At 44.4% G+C, this 27,701-nt stretch overlaps 1 protein-coding gene across 4 annotated transcripts in view; it reads right to left on the bottom strand.

The window, feature by feature from the left end:
- LOC139380279 (phosphatidylinositol 4-phosphate 5-kinase type-1 gamma-like) overlaps positions 1-27,701 on the bottom strand; it is an 87,675-nt gene that overhangs the window by 10,715 nt on the left and 49,259 nt on the right. The window contains exons 7-17 of one of the 4 annotated variants that reach the window (XM_071122964.1): positions 18,994-19,293; positions 18,406-18,605; positions 18,193-18,276; positions 15,707-15,755; positions 9,864-9,948; positions 9,403-9,564; positions 9,084-9,228; positions 8,794-8,826; positions 6,909-7,022; positions 4,872-5,109; positions 559-645 (exon numbers count right to left, since the gene is read on the bottom strand). In XM_071122964.1, coding sequence (XP_070979065.1) covers positions 559-645; positions 4,872-5,109; positions 6,909-7,022; positions 8,794-8,826; positions 9,084-9,228; positions 9,403-9,564; positions 9,864-9,948; positions 15,707-15,755; positions 18,193-18,276; positions 18,406-18,605; positions 18,994-19,293 — 1,497 coding nt within the window. Of the gene's footprint in view, positions 1-558; positions 646-4,871; positions 5,110-6,908; positions 7,023-8,793; positions 8,827-9,056; positions 9,229-9,402; positions 9,565-9,863; positions 9,949-15,706; positions 15,756-18,192; positions 18,277-18,405; positions 18,606-18,993; positions 19,294-27,701 lie in introns of all 4 variants that reach the window. The other 3 variants (XM_071122885.1, XM_071123130.1, XM_071123047.1) reach the window with 3 other exon arrangements.

Raw genomic sequence — 27,701 nt, forward strand, 5'->3', positions numbered from 1 at the left:
GTTGCTAAAATAATCATCACGCAATCCCTTCTCAAAGTCAATGTAAATGTCAAGAGAAACGTGCCTATTTTCCTCAAAGAAAACACATTATTGTGTTTCAGAGAGGAACTGTACAAATCAAATGTAATAGCTATTTATTTGCTTTACTTATTTGCCATTCACCTGACCAACTGCTTTTTACTGTACATGTCAAAGCACAGGCTTATACTGTATTGTTGGTCAGTTGTTTCAGAAAAAAAAATAGTGATATTGGCAACAGTAGCTGTGCGTGTCTGGGATCTGATAATGGTGATGCATGAGCCATGAGGTGAAGGAGACATGTGCCAAGTTACCAAACTACATGCAACCAGCCAGCCAGGCCTACAGACTGAGAGTATGAGGCCGAGGCACCACAGTGAAAAAACTGAGCAGCATGCAGTGAGAGTTGGGGGTTGCATGGTGAACGGAGAGGGAACCAAATGGTTGTAACTGGCACGGCCATATTCAGTGGGCACGACGGGTGGGCCGGCCCATACACACACTGTACTGGATACTGGAGGTGTAATTCTCACTACTTACTGTCTCGCTCTCCTCCCCATCCGGCAAGGTATTAGACTCACTGCCATAGTGCAGAGGGGAGTACACCCAGGTCCTGTCCTCTGGGGGCTGTCGGTGCACAACCGACACAGCAGAGGGCGTCAGAGAGAGGGAGAGAGCGGGGGCCATTGGACGCACACAGAGAAGCAGAGGCAGGCAAGAGAGATAGACAGGACAAGGCAGGCCAGGAAAATTAAATCAAATTAGAAAATGCCAGGACAGAAAGTGTGAGCTTGGAATATAGATTAGCCTAACTGCAGGGGAAATAGGGAAATCCTATTTGAACAGAACACAGTGTAGAGGGTTAGTGTAATGAAATATGAACATTTCCTTCAATAGAATGTTAGTCTTTTCCCATTTCCTGCTATCACTGTCAAAAGTCTTCAGTTTTAATGCTGGCTGGTATGCATCACGTGCCTAAGAATGGCTTTCTATGACTATGCTATTTCTATTTGATTAACACCTCATCAATCTCAAAAGCCAAGGTGAAGTGGACAAGGAAAAAGGATGAATGTACATCAGCCAGACAACAGGGTGGGAGTGGGTGGTTGGCGACGGGTGGAGGGTGGAAAGCGAGGGAGCCAGCACTGCCAACAAACAAAATGACATCTTCTCTCAAAGCATCCCCCCCCCCCCCCCCTTCATTCTCAATAAAGAAAAGTGCTCTTAATGCATTTACTATTAGGTGCATTAAGTATTTGGCCGGGACAGCACCTCAGTACTGCTCTGTCTCTGAGGCCACTCAGGTAGAGACAGAGGGAGAGACTGAGAAGTAATTTGAGAGAAGGAGAGAGAGAGAGAGAGACAGACAGAGAGAGAGAGAGAGACAGAGGGAGAGACTGAGAACAAATTTGAGAGAGAGAGAGAGAGAGAAAGAGAAAGAGAAGAGAGAGAGAGGTGGGAAGACAGGGAGTGGGAGCGGGAGGAGAGAGACAGATGGCCTCAAATGAGAAGCCAAGAGCCTCCTCCTATAACTTAGCCACCTCATCCCTTCTTTCTCCTCCTTTCCTGCCCCATCACTCCCCCTCTCTCTCTACAGGGAGAGTCTTCTCCAGCCGTTTGATTTGATTCAACATGAAGAGGAGCTCCAAGCGGAGGATGAGGTGGATGAATAACATTAAAGCTACAGTCTGCTAAAAGAAAAACAACAAAATGATATAAAGATTTGAAATGACTATTGAACAGATTTCCAGATTGCAGACTGAAGCTTAACAAAAAAGGCCATGTCCCTTTTTGTTCAAATGATATAAAACACATGATGAAATAAAAATGATCTGTAACAATAAGTAAAGCATGTAATGTGTCATGTCCTCTTACCCATCAAGGCACCATAAAGCATCCTCGGAGAAAACATGCTAGTCAAGGGAAGTCAGTTTATAAGTCATTTGTTTGAGATCTTGGGCATGTCTTTTCATTCGGATCCGTCTAGTTCAAAGTCTGAGGATCAACTGAGGAATCACTACAGATAGAGCACTAAGACTCTAAGTAAGCAGACTGGAGGACTAAGCTACAACAACTCCATCCACAGCTATAGGCCATTGATATCCTTATAAACATCCTTATAAACATGACTGAAGCATTGACTAGGCATGAGAGCTTGGGACTATAAGGTTCTATCTGCAAAAATATGATTGTGAGATATTTGGCTTTAAAGTTCCGAACCCTCATTGGTTTGAATGGTGTCAGCTATTTTTATCTTCTATTCTTTTGAACTTAACACCATGAACTGGGGTATTCAGAGTACTATATAAGTAGAGAGCATTGAACAGAACAAGGATATGTCAATAACATTTGTTGACAAAAATGCAGATAGATGCCTACTACGTGATCTTGGGACTATGAGCTGGGAGCCATAGAGAGTCCTACTAACTTACACTGCAGCTTTCTCCTCCGACAGGACAGGAGAGAACACCCAGGTTCTCCCGTCTGCAAGCTGACAGCACACCCCCACAGAGAAGGGGGGGGGGGGGGGGGGGGTGGAGAGAGAAAGAAGAAAGAGAGAGGAGGGAGAGAGAGATGGGGGAGAATAGAGGGGTGAAAGGGATGGAGGACAGACAGATGAGACGAAGAAGGAACATGGATGGAAATGAAAGGTTCATAGAAGAGATGGTTGCTATTTTGACTTTGATGGTGAAATGTGAATCAGGCATGATGATGAATGGATTTACAGGTCTGGTGCCCTCCCTCTCCTCTCACCCCCCTTTCTCCTTCCTCTCACCACCCGGAGCCTCTGTCACAGCTTCAACAGATAAATCAGAGGAGAGAGGGAGTGTGGAAGAGAGATGGCGTGAAGGAGAGAGGAAGATAAGGGAAACAGAGCGAGGGATAGGAAGGAGACAGAGCGAGGGATAGGAAGGAGACAGAGCGAGGGATAGGAAGGAGACAGAGCGAGGGATAGGAAGGAGACAGAGCGAGGGATAGGAAGGAGACAGAGCGAGAGGGTGAGACAGAAACACAGAGAGAATGAGTGTAAAAGGGAGGTGGCGACTGCTGATGATAAATTAATAATTCAGGCTGTAGCCACTCAACAGGAGCTGGTGAAGTGCTTCTCTGCCATCTCCCCTGGGCCTGCTCTGACAAGAACAATCACTTCAGCCCTCTCTCCATGACCTCTCAAAGTAATATCCGCTCCATCTCTCAGGACTGGTACAATATCCCACACATTGCTCTGATGAAGAGTCATGTCTACTTTGACCAGTCAAATCCCAGAAGACAATAATCTTTTCATGCAGTTTACTGGTATGTGCTTTGAGATTGCTTTACACATGATGAGATGACACAACCATACAACCCATAAAATGAAACCGTTTAGAAGCACTAAATTAGCAATTCAATTTAGAATGTTATATGACCTAATACGGGTCTTCGGCTGGCTAAATGACCACAGGTGCATGGATACAGAGAGACACAGTGGTGATAGTGGTTGTTTAAAAGTGTTGCCTCTCTGTTTCTCCTGAACTGCAGCATGAGAGTAGAGAGGCAGAGCAGGTCTGGTGAGTTGAGCTGGTCATCCGATGACTAAGAGCTCTCAGACAGACAGACCTACTGACCCTCAGAGGCTCCAGGGTCACAGTGTGAGGTGTTTCATTGCAGGAGACTGTCCCACCCGTCAGAGCAACGCCAGAGGAAACTTTCCTATCAGGACTTTTCATCACGTCTCACCACAGACTCGTACATCAATGTATGGCTCTGGCTCCGAACTCAGTGTCGTAGAGCCCAGACTTCTACAATAACACCTGTCAGATCAAAGTCAGGCTGTCTGAAGAGAAGTAGTCTGTTCAGGAGGACACGGGCCATGCAGTTAAGAGAGATGTATGTACAAAAGAGAGAATAACTTTACTTCACCATCTGCTGATGTCATAGCCTGAAGTACTGTCCTATTTGTCTGGGCCCACATTCAATTATGTTTAGTGCCAGATTGAGATGACATAAAGTGCTTAGGATAAAGCAGAAGTGAAGCTTCAGGGAGATGGACTGACTAAATTAACCCTTAAACACCTCAAATCCCAGTCTTAACACTCCACCCCAACCCACTCTGAACATCCCAGAACATTCTGAACACTGCAATCCAACCCACACTGAACACCCCAGAACATTCTGAACACCCCAATCCAATCCAACCCACACTGAACACACCAATCCAACCCACTCTGAATACCCCAGAAAATTCTGAACACTCCAACCCACTGTGGTGTCTTCTGGTATAACACACGCCCATGCAGGTGTCTCACCTCACTCTCTCTCTCTGCTCCCTCTGGATTCCTACTGTCAACGCTTCTGTAGAAAGGCATGACAGCATCCAAATCTGAGACTCACACACCCTCCCATGACCCAACACTAATAACACACACTGACCATCTGCATTACGATAAGATAAGTTACACACACATGGACAAACAATATTTAACAAATCAAAAATGGAAATGATGGCCAATGGAAATGATGGGAGCTAGCTGTGTATAGTCTAGTGTCTGCTGTTGTCTGTTTCATGTTCTGCTGTATGCCTATCAACTGACGTAGATTTAAACCTAGGAGATATTTAGCAGCTAGGATACTGTAGTATACTGTAACTGAGCTGTATGCCTATAGACATGGTAGCAGTTGGTATTTAGTATCTATCATAACTGTGCCTTGTGTGCCCAGGGTCCTATTCATTAGGCACTAAATGGATGAAAACAAACTGAAACAGGGAGAAACAGTTTTGTTTTTGTTACAAAGTGTTTTAAAACGTTTTCCTAAGGAATACGATCCAAGTGTGTGTGCATGTATGTTGTGCCAATGAAAGCACAACTTACAAAGTAGATGTCTGTGATTTTTACATCATCCTCGTCGTCCTGGGAGGCTTGGCTGGTGCAGCCGGACCCTGACACCATGCTGCCCCGGCGGTCCCCCTCAACCTCCACCACCACCAACTTGGAACTGGCAGGGGCCTCTGGGTCAGGGTCCTCAGCAGCAGAGGCCTCAGGAGCCGGGGGAGAGGTGGAGGGTGGGGCAACAACATCAGCAGAAGCCTCAGCTACCTCTGGTATCTCACTGAGAAGATAAAGGGGGGGGGGTCAGTCACACACACACACACACACAAATTACTGTACACACCTGCTCTCACACATTCTCTCTCTCCTTCTCCCTCTCACTCCTTCTCTCTCTGAAACCAGCCCAGAGCTGAGACTGACTGATTAGATCAATGGGAACAGAGAGGCCACTAACCAAGACTTACACTACCAGATGGCACAGTGCCACCACAATCCCTCTATTGTCCAGACCCAGATCATTAACTACTAGGAATGACTTAAGCTTATCCCAGATTGCTTTCTCAGCTTGTGTGTTTAGATAGAGAGACATAAATGTGAAGCCTTGCATTCCTAAAGAACAGTGACAGCATCTCAGACTCAGAGAAGGACCTGTTTGTTGGGAAATAAGTATTTAATGGGGGTGAGGGGCTGGTGTTGTAGTTGCCATGCAACCAGGGACCTCAACTCTCTTTCTACCTCTGTCCCTCTCTTTTTCTCTCTTGCTCTCACCTCTCACCAAGTAGGTGAGCCTGAGGCAGCTTTGAGGAGCAGGGTCTCCAGGTGGCTAATCTACCCCGTCTCCTCCATCCTTCCCCTACTACCCCACCCAGCTCCCCGAGGCCATATGTCTAACTTGGGTCTCAACCCCCCCGAGACCCATCTGACACAGTTCCACTGCCCGGCCACTCCATAACTTTCCCCATGCATTCCTGTCTTTCTGTCTCACCCTTTTACAGTCACTGTGGTCTCACCCTACTACCCTGTCTTTCTGTCTCACCCTTTTACAGTCACTGTGGTCTCACCCTACTACCCTGTCTGTCTGTCTCACCCTTTTACAGTCACTGTGGTCTCACCCTACTACCCTGTCTGCCTGTCTCACCCTTTTACAGTCACTGTGGTCTCACCCTACTAACCTGTCTGTCTGTCTCACCCTTTTACAGTCACTGTGGTCTCACCCTACTACCCTGTCTGTTTGTCTCACCCTTTCACAGTCACTGTGGTCTCACCCTACTACCCTGTCTGTCTGTCTCACCCTTTTACAGTCACTGTGGTCTCACCCTACTACCCTGTCTGTCTGTCTCACCCTTTTACAGTCACTGTGGTCTCACCCTACCTCCCTGTCTGTCTGTCTCACCCTTTTACAGTCACTGTGGTCTCACCCTACTACCCTGTCTCACCCTTTTAGTCACTGTGGTCTCACCCTACTACCCTGTCTGTCTGTCTCACCCTACTACCCTGTCTGTCAGTCTCACTCTACTCCACTCCACTCTCTTAACCTAATTAGATGGCTGCTCCAGAGAACATCCAGAGGCAGCAATGATCTGTACATAACAAGGGACTTAACAGCATAGCAACAGGCCACAGCCACCCCAATAACCAAATGGGACCTAGAGTGAGGTGTAAGGTGGGGACTTAATATCACCGCCAAATGGGAACATGGCATCCCCACTTCCCAGAGCGGAGGGTTTGATAACCTAGGTGATAGCCTGTCCCAGGTGAGACGTTTTCAGGTTAGTTTTAGTAAAAAGTGCCGTAGCAGCAGCGGGTTCCCGGGTTCCTATTGGGGTAAGAGCAGCCCCATCAGAGGTGGGATCTGAAACACTGACTTTACACTTGGGATTCCCGGAGTTACAGTGAGCACTGACAAGTATGTTAAGTATACCAACATGATGCCCGTTGAAATGTTAATAACTCTGTAAATGCATGGCTCTGGTTTCAGTGTGTTGGATACTGGGTGTGCTGCTCAGTAGAGTTGAGCCTGCTCTCAGGGATTTGTGTAATACATCTTGATCTATGTAGAGTAAGGTTGAGGCTGTGTACCTGGTCTCTGGAGATGGCTGTGGGGCCGTGATGATGGGCTCGCTGTCATGTCTCTTCACCTCCACCTCCACCGTGATGGTCTGCTGCTCCTCCTCACGCACCTCCTCCTGGGTCCTACACACACACAGATGTGCAATGTAAGTACACACACGTTAAATGTACAGTACCAGTCAAAAGTTTGGACACACCTACTCATTCCAGGATTTTTCTTTATTTGTACTATTTTCTACATTGTAGAATAACAGTAAAGGCATCAACACTATGAAATAACATATATGGAATCATGTAGTAAACAAAAATATATATATTTGAGATTCTTCAAAGTAGCCACCCTTTGCCTTGATAACAGCTTTGCACACTCTCATCCCAAACCATCTCAATTGGGTTGTGTCGGGTGATTGTGGAGGCCAAATAATCTGATGCAGCACTCCATCACTCTCCTTCTTGGTCAAATATACCTTACACAGCCTGGAGGTGTGTTGGGTCATTGTCCTGTTGAAAAACAAATGATAGTCCCACTAAGCCCAAACCAGATGGGATGGTGTATCGCTGCAGAATGCTGTGGTAGCCATGCTGGTTTAGTGTGCCTTGAAATCTAAATACATCACTGACAGTGTCACCAGCAAGCACCCCCACACCATCACACCTTCCACATCATCATGTGTGGGAACCACACATGCGGAGATCATCCGTTCACCGACTCTGGGTCTCACAAAGACATGGTGGTTAGAACCAAAAATCTTACATTTGGACTCATCAGACCAAAGGACAGATTTCCACCGGTCTAATGTTCATTGCTCGTGTTTCTTGGGCCAAGCGGTCTTTTCTTCTTATTGGTGTTTCTTTGCAGCAATTCGACCATGAAGGCCTGATTCACTCAGTCTCCTCTGAACAGTTGATGTTGAGATGTGTCTGTTACTTGAACTCTGTGAAGCATTTATTTGGACTGCAATGTGAGGTTCAGTTAATAGCCTATTTCTGAGGCTCGTCACTCTAATGAACTTATCCTCTGCAGCAGAGGAAACTCTGGGTCTTCCTTTCCTGTGGCGGTCCTCATGAGAGCCAGTTTCATCATAGTGCTTGGTGGTTTTTGCAACTGCACTTGAAGAAGCTTTCAAAGTTGACTGGCCTTCATGTCTTAAAGTAATGATGGACTGTCATTTCTCTTTGCATATTTGAGCTGTTCTTGACACAATATAGACTTGGTATTTTACCAAATAGGGCTATTTTCTGTTTATCACCCCTACTTTGTCACAACACAACTGATTGGCTCAAACGCATTAAGAAGGAAAGAAATTGCACAAATTAACTTTTAACAAGGCACACCTGTTAATTGAAATGCATTCCAGGTGACTACCTCATGAAGCTGGTTGAGAGAATGCCAAGAGTGTGCAAAGCTGTCATCAAGGCAATGGTTGGCTACTTTGAAGAATCTCAAATATAAAATATATTTGGATGTGTTTAACACTTTTTTTGGTTACTGCATGATTCCATATGTGCTATTTCATAATTTGATGTCTTCACTACTATTCTACAATGTAGAAAATAGTAAAAATAAAGAAAAACCCTTGAATGAGTAGGTGTGTCCAAACTTTTGACTGGTATTGCAAGTACACTCACACACACACATGTGAATAAGCACACACGCACAAGCGTAAGCACACAAGCAGGCACACACACGCAATACAACTCAGCGACAGGAAGGGTGGTCACATCCATAAAAACAGACCGATAGAGTGACTTGACACACCCTAGCCTATTGGCCTTACTCATTGGTCAGGGCCGGAATGACTAGCGCTGTAAGAACACCCAACTACCAAGTCCTTTATGCAACGGAATAAGTTGTGCATTCAAACAGGCCATGTAGGCACAGCATTGTTGTTACCTCCCGTCATGGCTGACAGACTGGGTGTGCCTCCTGCAGAGAAACACACAGAGAAATTAACGTGTTGTAAACCTGGGTAGGGTACATCAATTAGGTTCTGTGGCTCTGACAGTTTAACACAACCAGGGTTTTTCTTATCCAGTTATGAATATGGTATAGCCATTATATTATACATTTTGACTTCTGTTTTAATTCTCAATAAAAAAAGGGCACACTCCATGAATACATAGTCCATAAATAAGCCATTGTGTCCATAGCGGTACCTTCTCTCAGAGCTGTTGTTCTGGTACCTGTAGCGGGGGTTCTCTGCTCCAGCATCTGAGGGAGACCTCTCTGGGATGGACAGAGAGGTGGTGGAGGAGAGCGTGGTGGCGATGGAGGCCGTGGTCGCCTCCTCAAACGACGGAGGGGTGCAGGGTAGAAGGTCTGGTCGCCCTGAGAGAGAGAGAGAAGAGACAAGGGGGAGATGTGGGGAGAGAGAATCAGAACAGGTTATCAAAACACCTGCATTCAGTCTCCGTCAACAGCGAGGATAAAATGACACCGCTGCGTGAATGTGGAGTGTGTGAATTTGACGGTGGGGTTATTTATATAATCTAGGTCCCCTACCCTCGTCCTCCAGCGTGGGGAAGCTGCGTGCTCCTCTCAGGTCGTATATGTTATCGTCTCCCTCCGAGGGCAACTGGCTGGCTGACCAGGCGGCTCCAGGGCCAGTGTACTTAGGCACCGTCAGGCCCACACGACCCTTCTTAATGGGAGAAGACTTCAAGGCTGAGGAACACACAGATAAATAACATCACTTGTCCTCTTACCACCAAAGGGAACACAGTCCTATGTGTTTTTGAGTGTTCAATATCTTTCATATTTTCTCATAATGTTTCACCTCCCAATACAAAATACATAACAGAGGATTTGCAGCGAAAAAGTACATCATTCAAAAGAGATCAATTTAAATACATCAAGTTCAAAACCAAGATTCAAGCATAACACTAGGTGAATTGAGCAGGTCTTTGTTTTCCTGGAACCGTGTGTGTGTCAGTCTGACTGGTAGTCTAGTCTGGCCTACTCACAGGAGCTCTTCTTGAACACATTGCTGCTCATGAATTTGAAGAACCTGTCTGCATAGAAGCCAGGCCGATGGACTGATACGGTGTCCTGGGGGGGTATGGGAAGATAAAGAAAGCAAATGAGAGAGAGGTAGCAAAAACAGGAGAGAGAGACACACAGTGAGAGAAAGAGAGAGGGAGAGAGAGAGACAAAGAAAGAGGGCAAGAGAGAACAACACATTCACTTTAAATACAGTCCATCTCTCCAGAGAGAGGCCATTCTTAGTTGCTGCACGCCTCACTGTATGGCCTAGTTTATTCATCCTTTCTCTCTAGAGTAGGACAGGCCAAACGACCCAGGACACACACTCTCTCCAACTCATTACACATGCACCAGTGGGCTAAGATCACATGGCTGGACAGGACACACAACACTCGGGTGTTTGGTTCAGTCTGACCCAGAAAGAGAGGGTGCGAGACTCCTGCTGTTGTTGCCCGACCCTCCACCTCTCCCCCAGACCCTGATACTCCTGGAGCCCCTTCTAAACTCTCTGCTGCTCAAGCCCCTGGCCCGGAGTACACTGCTTCGGCCCCGGAGGCCCCTGCCAATCTTTAAGGTGGTGGTGGTGGAGGCTGAGCGGGACCGCTGGGGCAGCATGGTGTCAGGGTCTGGATTCACCAGTCAAGTCTCCCAGGATGACAACAATCACAGACATATACTTTGTAAACTGTGCTGTCATTGGCTCAACACACATGCACACACACCCGAGAGAGAGAGATGTGGTATAACCCCATTACTCAGTCATTATGCTGGTTTCCCAACACGTCACAGTCTTGTTAAACCATGTCAGGGGGGAGAGAGAGAGAAAGAATAGTTTTACAGTGCCGTCAGAAAGTTTTCACACCCCTTGACTTTTTCCACATTTTGTTGTGTTACAGACTGAATTTAAAATTGATTACATATTGATTTTTTGACACTGGCCTACACACAATACCCCATAATGTCAAAGTGGAATTATGTTTTTCAAAATGTTTACAAATTAATAAAACATGAAAAGCTCAAATGTCTTGAGTCAATAAGTATTCAACACCTTTGTTATGGCAGGCCTACATAAGTTCAGGAGTAAAACATTGCTTAATAAGTCACATAATAAGTTGCATGGACTGCATGGAATAATAGTGTTCATCTCTGTACCCCACACATACACTTACCTGTAAGGTCCCTCAGTCGAGCAGTGAATTTCAAACACAGATTCAACCACTAAGACCAATGGAGGTTTTCTAATGCCTCGTAAAGGGCACCAATGGTAGATGGGTAAACAACCCCAAAAAAAACAGACATTGAATATCCCTTTGAGCATGGTGAAGTTATTCATTAATGGCTGTGATAGGAGAAAACTAAGGTTGGACAACATTGTATTTACTCCACAATACTAACCTAACTGGTATTGAGTGAAAAAAAGGAAGCCTGTAAAGAATACAAACATTCTAAATCATGTTTGCAACAAGGCACTAAGGCAATACTGCAAAAAATGTGGCAAAGCAATTACCTTTTTGTCCTGAATACAACGTGTTATGTTTGGGGCAAATCCAATAAAACACATTACTGAGTACCACACTCTATATTTTCAAGCGTAGTGGTGGCTGATCATGTTATGGGTATGCTTGCAATCGTTAAGGACTGGGGAGTTTTTCAGGATAAAAAAACAAATGGAATGGAGGACAGGCAAAATTCTAGAGGAAAACCTGATTCAGTCTGCTTTCCAAAAGACAATGGTAGATTAATTCACTTTTCAGCAGGACAATAACCTAAAACACAAGACCAAATCTACACTGGAGCTGCTTACCAGGAAGACAGTGAATGTTACGGAGTTTCCGAGTTACAGTTTTGACTTAAATCTAATTGAAAATCTATGGCAAGACCTGAAAATGGTTGCCTAACAATGACCAACAACCAAATTGACAGACCTTGAAGAATTTAGAAAATAACAAATGGGAAAATGTTGCACAATCCAGGTGTGGAAAGCTCTTAGAGACTTACTCAGAAAGACTCACAGCTGCAATTGCTTCTAAAGGTGCTTCTACAAAGTATTGACTCAGGGGTGTGAATACTTAGAGTTGAAGTCGGAAGTTTACATACACTTAGGTTGGAGTGGTTGAAAAACTAGTTTTAATGACTCTTGTTAACAAACTATAGTTTTGGCAAGTCGGTTAGGACATCTACTTTGTGCATGACACAAGTAATTCTTCCAAAAATTGTTTACAGACATATAATTAACACTATTCCAGTGGGTCAGAAGTTTACATACACTAAGTTGACTGTGCCTTTAAACAGCTTGAATAATTACAGAAAATGATATCATGGCTTTAGAAGCTTCTGATAGGCTAATTGACATAATTTGAGTCAATTGGAGGTGTACCTGTGGATGTATTTCAAGGCCTACCTTAAAACTCAGTGCCTCTTTATTTGACATCATGGGAAAACCAAAATAAATCAGCCAAGACCCCAGAAAAAAAATTATAGACCCCCACAAGTCTGGTTCATCCTTGGGAGCAATTTCCAAATGCCTGAAGATCCCACGTTCATCTGTACAAGTAATAGTACGCAAGTATAAACACCATGGGACCACGCAGCTGTCATAGCGCTCAGGAAGGAGACGCGTTCGGTCTCCTAGAGATGAACAATCTTTGGTGCGAAAAGTGCAAATTAATCCCAGAACAACAGCAAAGGACCTTGTGAAGATGCTGGAGGAAACAGGTACAAAAGTATCAATATCCACAGTAAAACGAGTCCTATATCAACATAACCTGAAAGGCCACTCAGCAAGGAAGAAGCCACTGCTCCAAAACCGCCATAAAAAAAGCCAGACTACGGTTTGCAAATGCACATGGGGACAAAGATCGTACCTTTTGGAGAAATGTCCTTTTGTCTGATGAAACAAAAATAAAACAGTTTGGCCATAATGACCATCGTTATGTTTGGAGGAAAAAGGCTTGCAAGCCGAAGAACACCATCCCAACCGTGAAGCACGGGGGTGGCAGCATCATGTTGTGGGGGTTCTTTGCTGCAGGAGGGACTGGTGCACTTCACAAAATAGATGGCATCATGAGGATGGAAAATGATGTGGATATATTGAAACAACATCTCAAGACATCTCAAGGCTTGGTCGCAAATAGGTCTTCCAAATGGACAATGACCCCAAACATACTTACAAAGTTGTGGCAAAATGGTTTAAGGACAACAAAGTCAAGGTATTGGAGTGGCCATCACAAAGCCCTGACCTCAATCCCATAGAAAATGTGTAGGCAGAACTGAAAAAGTGTGTGCGAGCAAGGAGGCCTACAAACCTCCTCTGTCAGGAGGAATGGGCCAAAATTCACCCAACTTATTGCGGGAAGCTTGTGGAAGTCTACCCGAAACGTTTGACCCAAGTTAAACAATTTATTGGCAATGCTACCAAATACTAATTGAATGTATGTAAACTTCTGACCCACTGGGAATGTGATGAAAGAAATAAAAGCTGAAATAAATAATTATCTCTACTATTATTCTGACATTTCACATTCTTAATATAAAGAAGTTATCCTTACTGACCTAAGTCAGATAATTTTTACTTGGATTAAATGCCAGGAATTAAATGTATTTGGATAAGGTGTATGTAAACCTCCGACTTCAACTGTCTGTAAATTCGATATTTCTATATTTGATTGTCAATACATTTACAAATATTTCTAAAAACATGTTTTCACTTTGTCATTACGGGGTATTGTGTGTAGATGGGTGAGAAAAACACATTTTGGGGGGAATAAGTCAAGGGGTATGAATACTTTCTAAAAACACTGTATATTATGAGCAGCATGAAGCTGATGTCTGAGAGAAATGGGGAGGCTGAGGTGCTTGAGGTCAGAGGATATGTTAGTGATGGAGAGGGGGATGACGAGGAGAAGAGGCTCTTATTGTGTCACTGAGTACACGTGTACTGGACAGATTCACTAAGGAGGTCACACACACACACACACACACACACACACACACACACACACACACACACACACACACACACACACACACACACACACACACACACACACACACACACCTGCTTCTGCATAGTAGCAACCTGTCTGTATAGCTGTGACTTCATCAATAAATGCATGAGGGGAAAGAATGGCAGTAACCTCAAGGTCAGAGTACTCAGAACCCAGACAGAGAGAGGGGGACGAAACAGACGGTGGCTTGCTGTTCAATCATTAAAACCGCACAACAGGTCAAATCTCCAATAGTCTGCACACCTGTCTGTCTGTGAGGAGCTGGAGTAAAGCTGTCTGTCAAACAGGACTAGGAGCTCAGGTGCATCCTGTTTCCATTGATCATCCTTGAGATGTTTCTACAACTTGATTGGAGTCCAACTGTGGTAAATTCAATTGATTGGACATGACTTCGAAAGGCACACAGCTGTCTATATAAGGTCCCACAGTTGACAGAGCATGTCAGAGCAAAAACCAAGCCACGAGGTCGAAGAAATTGTCCGTAAAACTCAGACAGAATTGTGTTGAGGCGCAGATCTGGGAAAGGGAAACAAAACATTTCTTCAGCATTGAAGGTCCCCAATAACACAGTGGCCGCCATCATTCTTAAATGGAAGACGTTTGGAACCACCAAGACTCTTCCTAGAGCTGGTCGTACGGCCAAACTGAGCAATCGGTGGAGAAGGGCCTTGGTCGGGCAAGTGACAAGGAACTCGATGGTCACTCTGACAGAGTTCTAGAGTTCCTCTGTGGAGATGGGAGAACCTTCCAGAAGGACAGCCATCTCTGCAGCACTCCACCAATCAGACGGAAGCCACTCCTCAGTAAAAGGCCCGCTTTGAGTTTGCCAAATATGAAACCAAGATTGAACTCTTCGGCATGAATGCCAAGCGATATGTCTGGAGGAAACCTAGCACCATCTCTACGGTGAAGCATGGTGTTGGCAGCATCATGCTGTGGGTATGTTTTTCAGCTGCATGGACTGGAAGACTAGTCAGGATCGAGGCAAAGATGAACGGAGCAAAGTACAGAGAGATCCTTGATGAAAACCTGCTCAGGAGCACTCAGGTCCTCAGACTGGGGGTGAAGGTTCACCTTCAAGCAGGACAACAACCCTAAGCACACAGCCAAGACAACACAGGAGTGGACTCGGGACAAGTCTCTGATGCTCCCCATCCAGCAACGCTCCCCATCCAACCTGACAGAGCTTGAGAGAATCTGCAGAGAAGACTGGGAGAAACTACCCCAAAAAAGGTGTGCCAAGCTTGTAGCGTCATACCCAAGAAGACTTTAATCGCTGCAAAGAGTGCTTCAACAAAGTACTGAGTAAATTGTCTGAATACTTTTATTTTAATTTAACTAGGCAAGTCAGTTAAGAACAAATTCTTATTTTCAATGACTACCTAGGAACAGTGGGTTAACTGCCTGTTCAGGGGCAGAACGACAGATTTGTACCTTGTCAGCTCGGGGACTTGAACTTGCAACCTTTCGGTTATTAGTCCAACATTCTAACCACTAGGCTACCCTGCCGGCCCATATACTTATGAATGTAATATCAGTTTTTAATTTTTAATAAATTCACAAACATTTATAAAAACCTGTTTATGCTTTGTCATTATGAGGTATTGTTTGTAGATTGAAAACTATTTAATACATTTTAGAATAAGGCTGCAACGTAACAAAACGTGAAAAAGGTCAAGGGGTGTGAATACGTTCCCGAAGGAAATGTATATTGTTAATGACTGTGTTCATAAAGAGCTCAGATATGATTACATAGCCCAGACTGACTGCACTAGGAAATACAAATAAAGAAGTCTCATTATGAAGGTTAAACTCACCCCATCGTGAACCAAAGCCTTCCACGTGTGCTCCAGTTTCTTTATTAACCTGGAGCCGGAAAGAGAAACAACACTTCAAAGGTTTGGTATTAAAAATTTATTAACCCGTTAGAGTCTAAGCCCTGTCTAAGTCGGAGTAGGGGTGGGGGTACTACTAAACTATATGGAATTGTTTTAAGAAGGTCATACCAAGGATCATTTTGCTATTTGATTTGGAATGTTAAGACCCTTTGAAGTATCCAAAAAATATATACAAAAATTATTTGATGAAAATGTTTATTTGGCCTTACTGCTATTAGCCCGTAGAAATGCATTGAATAACACATTCACTACATGGAACAACAGAGGGTCCCCACCAAAAAACATCTAAAGGTAATTTGTTCTGAAGTGTCTGTCCTATATCTGAGACATGTACAGTGCCTTGCGAAAGTATTCGGCCCCCTTGAACTTTGCGACCTTTTGCCACATTTCAGGCTTCAAACATAAAGATATAAAACTGTATTTTTTTGTGAAGAATCAACAACAAGTGGGACACAATCATGAAGTGGAACGTCATTTATTGGATATTTCAAACTTTTTTAACAAATCAAAAACTGAAAAATTGGGCGTGCAAAATTATTCAGCCCCCTTAAGTTAATACTTTGTAGCGCCACCTTTTGCTGTGATTACAGCTGTAAGTCGCTTGGGGTATGTCTCTATCCGTTTTGCACATCGAGAGACTGAAATTTTTTCCCATTCCTCCTTGCAAAACAGCTCGAGCTCAGTGAGGTTGGATGGAGAGCATTTGTGAACAGCAGTTTTCAGTTCTTTCCACAGATTCTCGATTGGATTCAGGTCTGGACTTTGACTTGGCCATTCTAACACCTGGATATGTTCATTTTTTAACCATTCCATTGTAGATTTTGCTTTATGTTTTGGATCATTGTCTTGTTGGAAGACAAATCTCCGTCCCAGTCGCAGGTCTTTTGCAGACTCCATCAGGTTTTCTTCCAGAATGGTCCTGTATTTGGCTCCATCCATCTTCCCATCAATTTTAACCATCTTCCCTGTCCCTGCTGAAGAAAAGCAGGCCCAAACCATGATGCTGCCACCACCATGTTTGACAGTGGGGATGGTGTGTTCAGGGTGATGAGCTGTGTTGCTTTTACGCCAAACATAACGTTTTGCATTGTTGCCAAAAAGTTCAATTTTGGTTTCATCTGACCAGAGCACCTTCTTCCACATGTTTGGTGTGTCTCCCAGGTGGCTTGTGGCAAACTTTAAACGACACTTTTTATGGATATCTTTAAGAAATGGCTTTCTTCTTGCCACTCTTCCATAAAGGCCAGATTTGTGCAATATACGACTGATTGTTGTCCTATGGACAGAGTCTCCCACCTCAGCTGTAGATCTCTGCAGTTCATCCAGAGTGATCATGGGCCTCTTGGCTGCATCTCTGATCAGTCTTCTCCTTGTATGAGCTGAAAGTTTAGAGGGACGGCCAGGTTTTGGTAGATTTGCAGTGGTCTGATACTCCTTCCATTTCAATATTATCGCTTGCACAGTGCTCCTTGGGATGTTTAAAGCTTGGGAAATCTTTTTGTATCCAAATCCGGCTTTAAACTTCTTCACAACAGTATCTCGGACCTGCCTGGTGTGTTCCTTGTTCTTCATGATGCTCTCTGCGCTTTTAACGGACCTCTGAGACTATCACAGTGCAGGTGCATTTATACGGAGACTTGATTACACACAGGTGGATTGTATTTATCATCAGTCATTTAGGTCAACATTGGATCATTCAGAGATCCTCACTGAACTTCTGGAGAGAGTTTGCTGCACTGAAAGTAAAGGGGCTGAATAATTTTACACACCCAATTTTTCAGTTTTTGATTTGTTAAAAAAGTTTGAAATATCCAATAAATGTCGTTCCACTTCATGATTTTGTCCCACTTGTTGTTGATTCTTCACAAAAAAATACAGTTTTATATCTTTATGTTTGAAGCCTGAAATGTGGCAAAAGGTCGCAAAGTTCAAGGGGGCCGAATACTTTCGCAAGGCACTGTATTGAACCCCTTATTTCTGTCACTAAATAGTCTCCATATATACTTCCATAAATGTTTTCGATTTTTCGATGTTTGTATTATGCTAATTAGATTTTCACGGGGGCACAGACATTGACCTTAGGGGGTTAAGGTCACAGAGACAAATATAAACAGTGTCAACCAGCCACGCTACAGGCTGTTGCTTTATACGCTGATGGAGGCTGAATATTTGATCATCTTATGATGCTGGCAGGCTGATTCTATGAGACAGATAGTGACTGAATGAGTTATAATATAGTTACCTGGGTCACATTTATTATGCACCAAAGATAAAAAAAATATACTGCTACAGATAGGGACTACCCAAACTTGTCCAATAAGAAACGTTTGTTTTAGTTTCCGTTCCAAAACATTTTGCTACAATGTGACCTAATGAACACGATTCTGTATGATATTTGTGAATACCTGTAGGATTGCAGGATGTCGATGATTCCGATGTAGAGGAGTAGACGCTCTCCTTTCCCGTTAACTGCTGGGATGCCGCCCATCCTACAGACAAACATGAAGAGATAGTCAGACACAAAGAGTGGCACTGACAAACAGAGAGGGTAGAGAGAGCTACAAGGAGACAGCTAGCAACACTCAAACACCCCAGCCGGTCACAGGTCAGTCACTCACGTGTCATCGGTGTCAATAGACTCTCCGCAGGCGGCCCCTCCCTGGATGGACTCCATGGCGGTGGAGTAGAGGGCCTTCTGGGCCACAGGCCTCTTCTCATCCTTCTCTCCTCCCTCCATCTGCTGCTCCCGCTCTGCCTGGTCGATGTTATGGACCCCCAGCAGCAAGCTGTAGTCCATGATCTTAAAGCTCTCCAGCACCTGGAAATAGACACAGATTTATAGGTTTCAGTTATAGGACTGTGCCATTGACGTGTGGACCTATGATTGGTCCACACGTCAATGGGATCCTTCTCAATGATCTTTTCTATTACAAATGGGGGTATTAAAAAGTTAACCTGTACTGCAGCGTAGTATAAAACATTTGCTTCACAGGGGATGTAACTGCACAGTCAGGGGCATATTTCAGAAATGTATTTAATGAATAACTTGCTGCTCGACGTCAAAGGAATTGACAATATTAATAATATACCTTGCTGCAGCAAGTAACTTTAGTGCCCTCAACTGTAGATGCTAAGTTAAAAATGATGTCAATGTGTAATTTAAACCCTGATAGCAATGGGTCATAAACCTGGCTTGTTTTCCTCACCAGACAGTCTCTCTGCAGTGTCTTGACCAGAGCGCTGTACATATCCTGGTCCAGCATCAGGCCATCCTGCAGGTCCTGCATGAAGTCCAGGTCTTTGAAGGTGGGCTTGGCCTTCTGTCTCTCCTTCTTGGAGGCACAGCGTTTGTACGTGGAGCCCTTCAGGTCGAACTTGAGGTGCATGCGGACGGCGCGCGGTAGAACGTTGTTCATGACCACCATGCGGATGTTCTTACCGCCAGACTGGATGCAGTACAGGCCGAAGAACTTGGGGAGCAGGGTACGAGGGTTCTGGTTGAGGTTCTGGAGAGAGGGAGGAAAAGAGAGAGAAAGATTCAGTAAGAAAAATACCAACATTACCAACAGCACAGGATAGTTTTGAAGAAAACAGTCCATGATTTGGTACCTTTCATTTTAAACCTGGTAATTAGGTAACCTGCTCTTTAAAATAGATGTGCCTGCAATGTTTGGGAGCTATGTGAGCCACAGTTTTTTTAATGGTTTTAACTTGATCTGGAAAGGCAATAAATACAATCATTTTGAACAGTTTTTATCTCAGTCTTTGTTTTTAAGCCTTTTTAAATGGATATTTCAGGATTTTGGCAATGAGGCCCTTTATCTACTTCCCTAGAGTCCGATTAACTCATGGATACAAATGTTATTTAACCTTTATTTACCCCGTTCCGCTAGCGGAACCCCTCGCCAACAGCCAATGAAATTGCAGGGCGCCAAATACAAATCAACAGAAATCTCATAAATCAAATTTCTCAAACATACAAGTGTTAGGCACCATTTTAAATATAAAATTATCGTTAATCCAGCCACATTGTCTGATTTCAAAAATGCTTTACAGCGAAAGCTCCACAAACGTTAGGTCACCACTAACTCATTTTTCCAGCCAAAGAGAGGAGTCACAAAAAGCACAAATAGAGATAAAATTAATCACTAACATTTGATTATCTTCATCAGATGACACTCATAGGAGTTCATGTTACACAATATATGTATGTTTTGTTCGGTAAAGTTCATATTTATATCCAAAAATCTTATTTTACATTGGCGTGTTACGTTCAGTAGTTCCAAAACATGCAGTGATATTGCAGAGAGACACATGAATTCACAGAAACACTCATAATAAATGTTGATGAAAATACAACTATTATACATGGAACTTTAGATACACTTCTCCTTAATGCAACCGCTGTGTCAGATTTCAAAAAACCTGTCAGAAAAAGCATAATCTGAGAACGGCGCTCAGAGCCCAAACCAGCCAGATAAATATCCGCCATGTTGGGTAGTCAACATTATTCATAAATAGCATTATAAATATTCACTTACCTTTGATGATCTTCATCAGAACGCACTCCCAGGAATCGCAGTTCCACAAGAAATGCTTGTTTTGTTCGATCATGTCCATAATTTATGTCCATTTATGTCCAATAGCTTCTTTTGTTAGGGCGTTTGGTAAACAAATCCAAAAGCGCGATCTGGTCCATTCGGACGAAACGTACAAAAAGTTATATTACAGGTCGAAGAAACTTGTCAAACTAAGTATAGAATCAATCTTTAGGATGTTTTTATCATAAAAGTTCAATAATGTTCCAACCAAATAATTCCATTGTCTGTAGAAAAGCAATGGAACGAGAGCTACCTCTCAAGTGAAAGCGCATGACTGAGAACGAGGCTGTAGGCAGACCTCTTAGTCAAACAGCTCCCATCAGGTCCCCCTTCACATGAGCAGCCTGTGGAAGCCCTAGGAAGTGCAAAATAACCCATATCACACTGTGTATTTGATAGGGGCGAGTTCAAAAACTACAAACCTCAGATTTCCCACTTCCTGTTTGGATTTTTTTCTCAGGTTTTTGCCTGCCATATAAGTTCTGTTATACTCACAGACATCATTCAAACAGTTTTAGAGACTTCAGAGTGTTTTCTATCCAATACTACTAATAATATTCATTTATTAGCATCTGGGACTGAGTAGGAGGCAGTTCACTCTGGGCACGCTATTCATCCAAAAGTGAAAATGCTGCCCCCTATCCCAAATTAAGAACAAAATCTTATTTTACAATGACGGTCTACCCCGGCCGAACCCTAACAACACTGGGCCAATTGTGCGCCGCCCTATGGGACTCCCAATCACAGCCGGTTGTGATACAGCCAGGGATTAAACCAGGATTTGTAGTGACGCCTCTAGCACTGAGATGCAGTGCCTTTGACCTCTGCGCCACTTGGGAGTTATGTCTCTGTGTTTAGTTTCAAGGATGTAATGACTGGAAGTCTATGGGTATCTACTAGCATGCTACCTAGCAGATACTTTCAGTCATTGCGCTGATGCTAGTTAGCAACTTCATACTGCACGCAGAAACATAAAAATGGTATCCTCATTGCCAAAATCCCAAAGTATCCATTTAGGTGATTGAGTAAGGCCAGCCCCGTCACAGTACCACATGATTCCTCAAGACCAAACCAACCTCACCCCTGCAAAATATTCACAACACAAGAGTAGCCAAAAAATACCAAAAGCAGTAACGCAAAGTACGAGATGTTTAAACTAACCTCATTCACAATTTCGTAAAACTATCTCCTTATCATCACTCTGCTTTAAATATTGAAGTAGTCAACCCAAATAAGTGAGGTTAGCTAAGCAACACACGTTCCTTAAATATTAAAAGTAATGACAGAATCCCATTAAAGTAATTACCAGGAGCCAGCTTCTTATCCACTCAAAGAGTGCAACTCCTGGCAGACACAGAGAGAGAGAGAGGAGGGAGAGAGACGGGAAGAGACAGAGAGAGAGACAGAGGAAGGAGGGGGCCGGAGGGGTCACAGGGCTCCAACAGCAAGCAATAAGGCCTTCAGGCTTTTAGGCCACAGCCAGTGATCTTCACAAGAGAGACAGACTGGGGGCATGAGACCAAGAAAGCGAGAGACGGAAAGAAACAGAGGGAGTGAATTCCCATCATCCAGCAACACTCTGTCCCTGAGTGGAGGGAACAGCGCTGACAATTCAACAAGAGAGAGACACATGAGAGAGAAAGCAGGGGATGAAAGAGAGGGATAGAGAGTAGAGGTCGACTGAGTAATAGGAATGGCCGATTTAATTAGGGCCGATTTCAAGTTTTCATAATATTCAGTAATCTGCATTTTTGGACACTGATTATGGCTGATTACATTGCACTCCACAAGGAGACTGCGTGGCAGGCTGACTACCTGTTATGCGAGTGCAGCAAGGAGCCAGGGTAAGGTGCTAGCTAGCCTTAAACATATCTTATAAAAAACGATCTTAACATAATCACTAGTTAACTACACATGGATGATGATATTACTAGTTTATCTAGCGTGTCCTGCGTTGCATATAATCGATGCGGTGCCTGTTAATTTATCATTGAATCACAGCCTACTTCACCAAACGGTTATTTAACAAGCGCATTCGCGAAAAAAGCACTGTCGTTGCACCAATGTGTACCTAACCATAAACATCAACGCCTTTCTTAAAATCAATACACAAGTATATATTTTTAAACCTGCATATTTAGTTAATGTTGCCTGCTAACATGAATTTCTTTTAACTAGGGAAATTGTGTCACTTATCTTGCGTTCTGTCCAACAGAGTCAGGGTATATGCAGCAGTTTGGGCCGCCTGGCTCGTTGCGAACTGTGTGAAGACCATTTCTTCCTAACAAAGACCGTAATTAATTTGCCAGAATTTTACGTAATTATGACATAACATTGAAGGTTGTGCAATGTAACAGGAATATTTAGACTTAGGGATGCCACCCGTTAGATAAAATACGGAACGGTTCCGTATTTCACTGAAATAATAAACGTTGTTTTTGAAATGATAGTTTCCGGATTTGACCATATTAATGACCTAAGGCTCGTATTTCTGTGTGTTATTATATTATAATTAAGTCTATGATTTGATAGAGCAGTCTGACTGAGCGGTGATAGGCAGCAGCAGGCTCGTACGCAAGATGTGAGAGGGAGAGAAAAAGAAAGATGCGAGAGGGAGAGAAAAAGAAAGAGATGTGAGAGGGTGAGAGAGAGTAGGAGATGAGGGAGAGAGAGAGTAAGAGATGAGAGAGGGAGAGAGAGAGTAAGAGATGTGAGAGGGAGAGAGAGAGTAAGAGATGTGAGAGGGAGAGAGAGAGTAAGAGATGTGAGAGGGAGAGAGAGAGTAAGAGATGTGAGAGGGAGAGAGTAAGAGATGTGAGAGGGAGAGAGAGAGTAAGAGATGAGAGAGGGAGAGAGAGAGTAAGAGATGTGAGAGGGAGAGAGAGAGTAAGAGATGTGAGAGGGAGAGAGAGAGTAAGAGATGTGAGAGGGAGAGAGAGAGTAAGAGATGTGAGAGGGAGAGAGAGAGTAAGAGATGTGAGAGGGAGAGAGAGAGTAAGAGATGTGAGAGGGAGAGAGAGAGTAAGAGATGTGAGAGGGAGAGAGAGAGTAAGAGATGTGAGAGGGAGAGAGAGAGTAAGAGATGTGAGAGGGAGAGAGAGAGTAAGAGATGTGAGAGGGTGAGAGAGAGTAAGAGATGTGAGAGGGTGAGAGAGAGTAAGAGATGTGAGAGGGTGAGAGAGAGTAAGAGATGTGAGAGGGAGAGAGAGAGTAAGAGATGTGAGAGGGAGAGAGAGAGTAAGAGATGAGAGAGGGAGAGAGAGAGTGAGAGATGTGAGAGGGAGAGAGAGAGTAAGAGATGTGAGAGGGAGAGAGAGAGTAAGAGATGTGAGAGGGAGAGAGAGAGTAAGAGATGTGAGAGGGAGAGAGAGAGTAGGAAATGTGAGAGGGAGAGAGAGAGTAAGAGATGAGAGAGGGAGAGAGAGAGTAAGAGATGAGAGAGGGAGAGAGAGAGTAAGAGATGAGAGAGGGAGAGAGAGAGTAAGAGATGTGAGAGGGAGAGAGAGAGTAAGAGATGTGAGAGGGAGAGAGAGAGTAAGAGATGTGAGAGGGAGAGAGAGAGTAAGAGATGTGAGAGGGAGAGAGAGAGTAAGAGATGTGAGAGGGAGAGAGAGAGTAAGAGATGTGAGAGGGAGAGAGAGAGTAAGAGATGTGAGAGGGAGAGAGAGAGTAAGAGATGTGAGAGGGTGAGAGAGAGTAAGAGATGTGAGAGGGTGAGAGAGAGTAAGAGATGTGAGAGGGTGAGAGAGAGTAAGAGATGTGAGAGGGTGAGAGAGAGTAAGAGATGTGAGAGGGAGAGAGAGAGTAAGAGATGTGAGAGGGAGAGAGAGAGTAGGAAATGTGAGAGGGAGAGAGAGTAAGAGATGAGAGAGGGAGAGAGAGAGTAAGAGATGAGAGAGGGAGAGAGAGAGTAAGAGATGAGAGAGGGAGAGAGAGAGTAAGAGATGTGAGAGGGAGAGAGAGAGTAAGAGATGTGAGAGGGAGAGAGAGAGTAAGAGATGTGAGAGGGAGAGAGAGAGAGTAAGAGATGTGAGAGGGAGAGAGAGAGTAAGAGATGTGAGAGGGAGAGTAAGAGATGTGAGAGGGTGAGAGAGAGTAAGAGATGTGAGAGGGAGAGAGAGAGTAAGAGATGTGAGAGGGTGAGAGAGAGTAAGAGATGTGAGAGGGAGAGAGAGAGTAAGAGATGTGAGAGGGTGAGAGAGAGTAAGAGATGTGAGAGGGTGAGAGAGAGTAAGAGATGTGAGAGGGAGAGAGAGAGTAAGAGATGAGAGAGGGAGAGAGAGAGTAGGAGATGAGAGAGGGTGAGAGAGAGTAAGAGATGTGAGAGGGAGAGAGAGAGTAAGAGATGTGAGAGGGAGAGAGTAAGAGATGAGAGAGGGAGAGAGAGAGTAGGAGATGAGAGAGGGTGAGAGAGAGTAAGAGATGAGAGAGGGAGAGAGAGAGTAAGAGATGAGAGAGGGTGAGAGAGAGTAAGAGATGTGAGAGGGAGAGAGAGAGTAAGAGATGTGAGAGGGAGAGAGAGAGTAAGAGATGTGAGAGGGTGAGAGAGAGTAAGAGATGAGAGAGGGAGAGAGAGAGTAAGAGATGAGAGAGGGTGAGAGAGAGTAAGAGATGTGAGAGGGAGAGAGAGAGTAAGAGATGTGAGAGGGTGAGAGAGAGTAAGAGATGTGAGAGGGAGAGAGAGAGTAAGAGATGTGAGAGGGAGAGAGAGAGTCAGAGATGTGAGAGGGAGAGAGAGAGTAAGAGATGTGAGAGGGTGAGAGAGAGTAAGAGATGTGAGAGGGAGAGAGAGAGTAAGAGATGTGAGAGGGAGAGAGAGAGTAAGAGATGTGAGAGGGAGAGAGAGAGTAAGAGATGTGAGAGGGTGAGAGAGAGTAAGAGATGAGAGAGGGAGAGAGAGAGTAAGAGATGAGAGAGGGTGAGAGAGAGTAAGAGATGTGAGAGGGAGAGAGAGAGTAAGAGATGTGAGAGGGAGAGAGAGAGTAAGAGATGTGAGAGGGAGAGAGAGAGTAAGAGATGTGAGAGGGAGAGAGAGAGTAAGAGATGTGAGTGAGGGTGAGAGAGAGAGAGTAAGAGATGTGAGAGGGTGAGAGAGAGTAAGAGATGTGAGAGGGTGAGAGAGAGTAAGAGATGTGAGAGGGAGAGAGAGAGTAAGAGATGTGAGAGGGAGAGAGAGAGAGTAAGATATTCCAAATTCCACATTCCAAAAAAATGTTTAAAAAAAATAATATACAAATAAGGTCATTTTAAAGCATGCGATAAAAGAGTGGTGTACTGGGATGTGAGAGGGAGAGAGAGAGTAAGAGATGAGAGAGGGAGAGAGAGAGTAAGAGATGTGAGAGGGAGAGAGAGATTATGAGATGTGAGAGGGAGAGAGAGAGTAAGAGATGAGAGAGGGAGAGAGAGAGTAAGAGATGAGAGAGGGAGAGAGAGAGTAAGAGATGAGAGAGGGAGAGAGAGAGTAAGAGATGTGAGAGGGAGAGAGAGAGTAAGAGATGTGAGAGGGAGAGAGAGAGTAAGAGATGTGAGAGGGAGAGAGAGAGTAAGAGATGTGAGAGGGAGAGAGAGAGTAAGAGATGTGAGAGGGAGAGAGAGAGTAAGAGATGTGAGAGGGAGAGAGAGAGTAAGAGATGTGAGAGGGAGAGTAAGAGATGTGAGAGGGAGAGAGAGAGTAAGAGATGTGAGAGGGTGAGAGAGAGTAAGAGATGTGAGAGGGTGAGAGAGAGTAAGAGATGTGAGAGGGTGAGAGAGAGTAAGAGATGTGAGAGGGAGAGAGAGAGTAAGAGATGTGAGAGGGAGAGAGAGAGTAAGAGATGAGAGAGGGAGAGAGAGAGTGAGAGATGTGAGAGGGAGAGAGAGAGTAAGAGATGTGAGAGGGAGAGAGAGAGTAAGAGATGTGAGAGGGAGAGAGAGAGTAAGAGATGTGAGAGGGAGAGAGAGAGTAGGAAATGTGAGAGGGAGAGAGAGAGTAAGAGATGAGAGAGGGAGAGAGAGAGTAAGAGATGAGAGAGGGAGAGAGAGAGTAAGAGATGAGAGAGGGAGAGAGAGAGTAAGAGATGAGAGAGGGAGAGAGAGAGTAAGAGATGTGAGAGGGAGAGAGAGAGTAAGAGATGTGAGAGGGAGAGAGAGAGTAAGAGATGTGAGAGGGAGAGAGAGAGTAAGAGATGTGAGAGGGAGAGAGAGAGTAAGAGATGTGAGAGGGAGAGAGAGAGTAAGAGATGTGAGAGGGAGAGAGAGAGTAAGAGATGTGAGAGGGTGAGAGAGAGTAAGAGATGTGAGAGGGTGAGAGAGAGTAAGAGATGTGAGAGGGTGAGAGAGAGTAAGAGATGTGAGAGGGTGAGAGAGAGTAAGAGATGTGAGAGGGAGAGAGAGAGTAAGAGATGTGAGAGGGAGAGAGAGAGTAGGAAATGTGAGAGGGAGAGAGAGTAAGAGATGAGAGAGGGAGAGAGAGAGTAAGAGAGAGAGGGAGAGAGAGAGAGTAAGAGATGAGAGAGAGGAGAGAGAGAGTAAGAGATGTGAGAGGGAGAGAGAGAGTAAGAGATGTGAGAGGGAGAGAGAGAGTAAGAGATGTGAGAGGGAGAGAGAGAGTAAGAGATGTGAGAGGGAGAGAGAGAGTAAGAGATGTGAGAGGGAGAGTAAGAGATGTGAGAGGGTGAGAGAGTAAGAGATGTGAGAGGGAGAGAGAGAGTAAGAGATGTGAGAGGGTGAGAGAGAGTAAGAGATGTGAGAGGGTGAGAGAGAGTAAGAGATGTGAGAGGGTGAGAGAGAGTAAGAGATGTGAGAGGGTGAGAGAGAGTAAGAGATGTGAGAGGGAGAGAGAGAGTAAGAGATGAGAGAGGGAGAGAGAGAGTAGGAGATGAGAGAGGGTGAGAGAGAGTAAGAGATGTGAGAGGGAGAGAGAGAGTAAGAGATGTGAGAGGGAGAGAGTAAGAGATGAGAGAGGGAGAGAGAGAGTAGGAGATGAGAGAGGGTGAGAGAGAGTAAGAGATGAGAGAGGGAGAGAGAGAGTAAGAGATGAGAGAGGGTGAGAGAGAGTAAGAGATGTGAGAGGGAGAGAGAGAGTAAGAGATGTGAGAGGGAGAGAGAGAGTAAGAGATGTGAGAGGGTGAGAGAGAGTAAGAGATGAGAGGGAGAGAGAGAGTAAGAGATGAGAGAGGGTGAGAGAGAGTAAGAGATGTGAGAGGGAGAGAGAGAGTAAGAGATGTGAGAGGGTGAGAGAGAGTAAGAGATGTGAGAGGGAGAGAGAGAGTAAGAGATGTGAGAGGGAGAGAGAGAGTAAGAGATGTGAGAGGGTGAGAGAGAGTAAGAGATGT

The sequence above is a fragment of the Oncorhynchus clarkii genome, chromosome 1 (assembly GCF_045791955.1).
Source record: "Oncorhynchus clarkii lewisi isolate Uvic-CL-2024 chromosome 1, UVic_Ocla_1.0, whole genome shotgun sequence".
Classification (NCBI taxonomy): domain Eukaryota; kingdom Metazoa; phylum Chordata; class Actinopteri; order Salmoniformes; family Salmonidae; genus Oncorhynchus; species Oncorhynchus clarkii.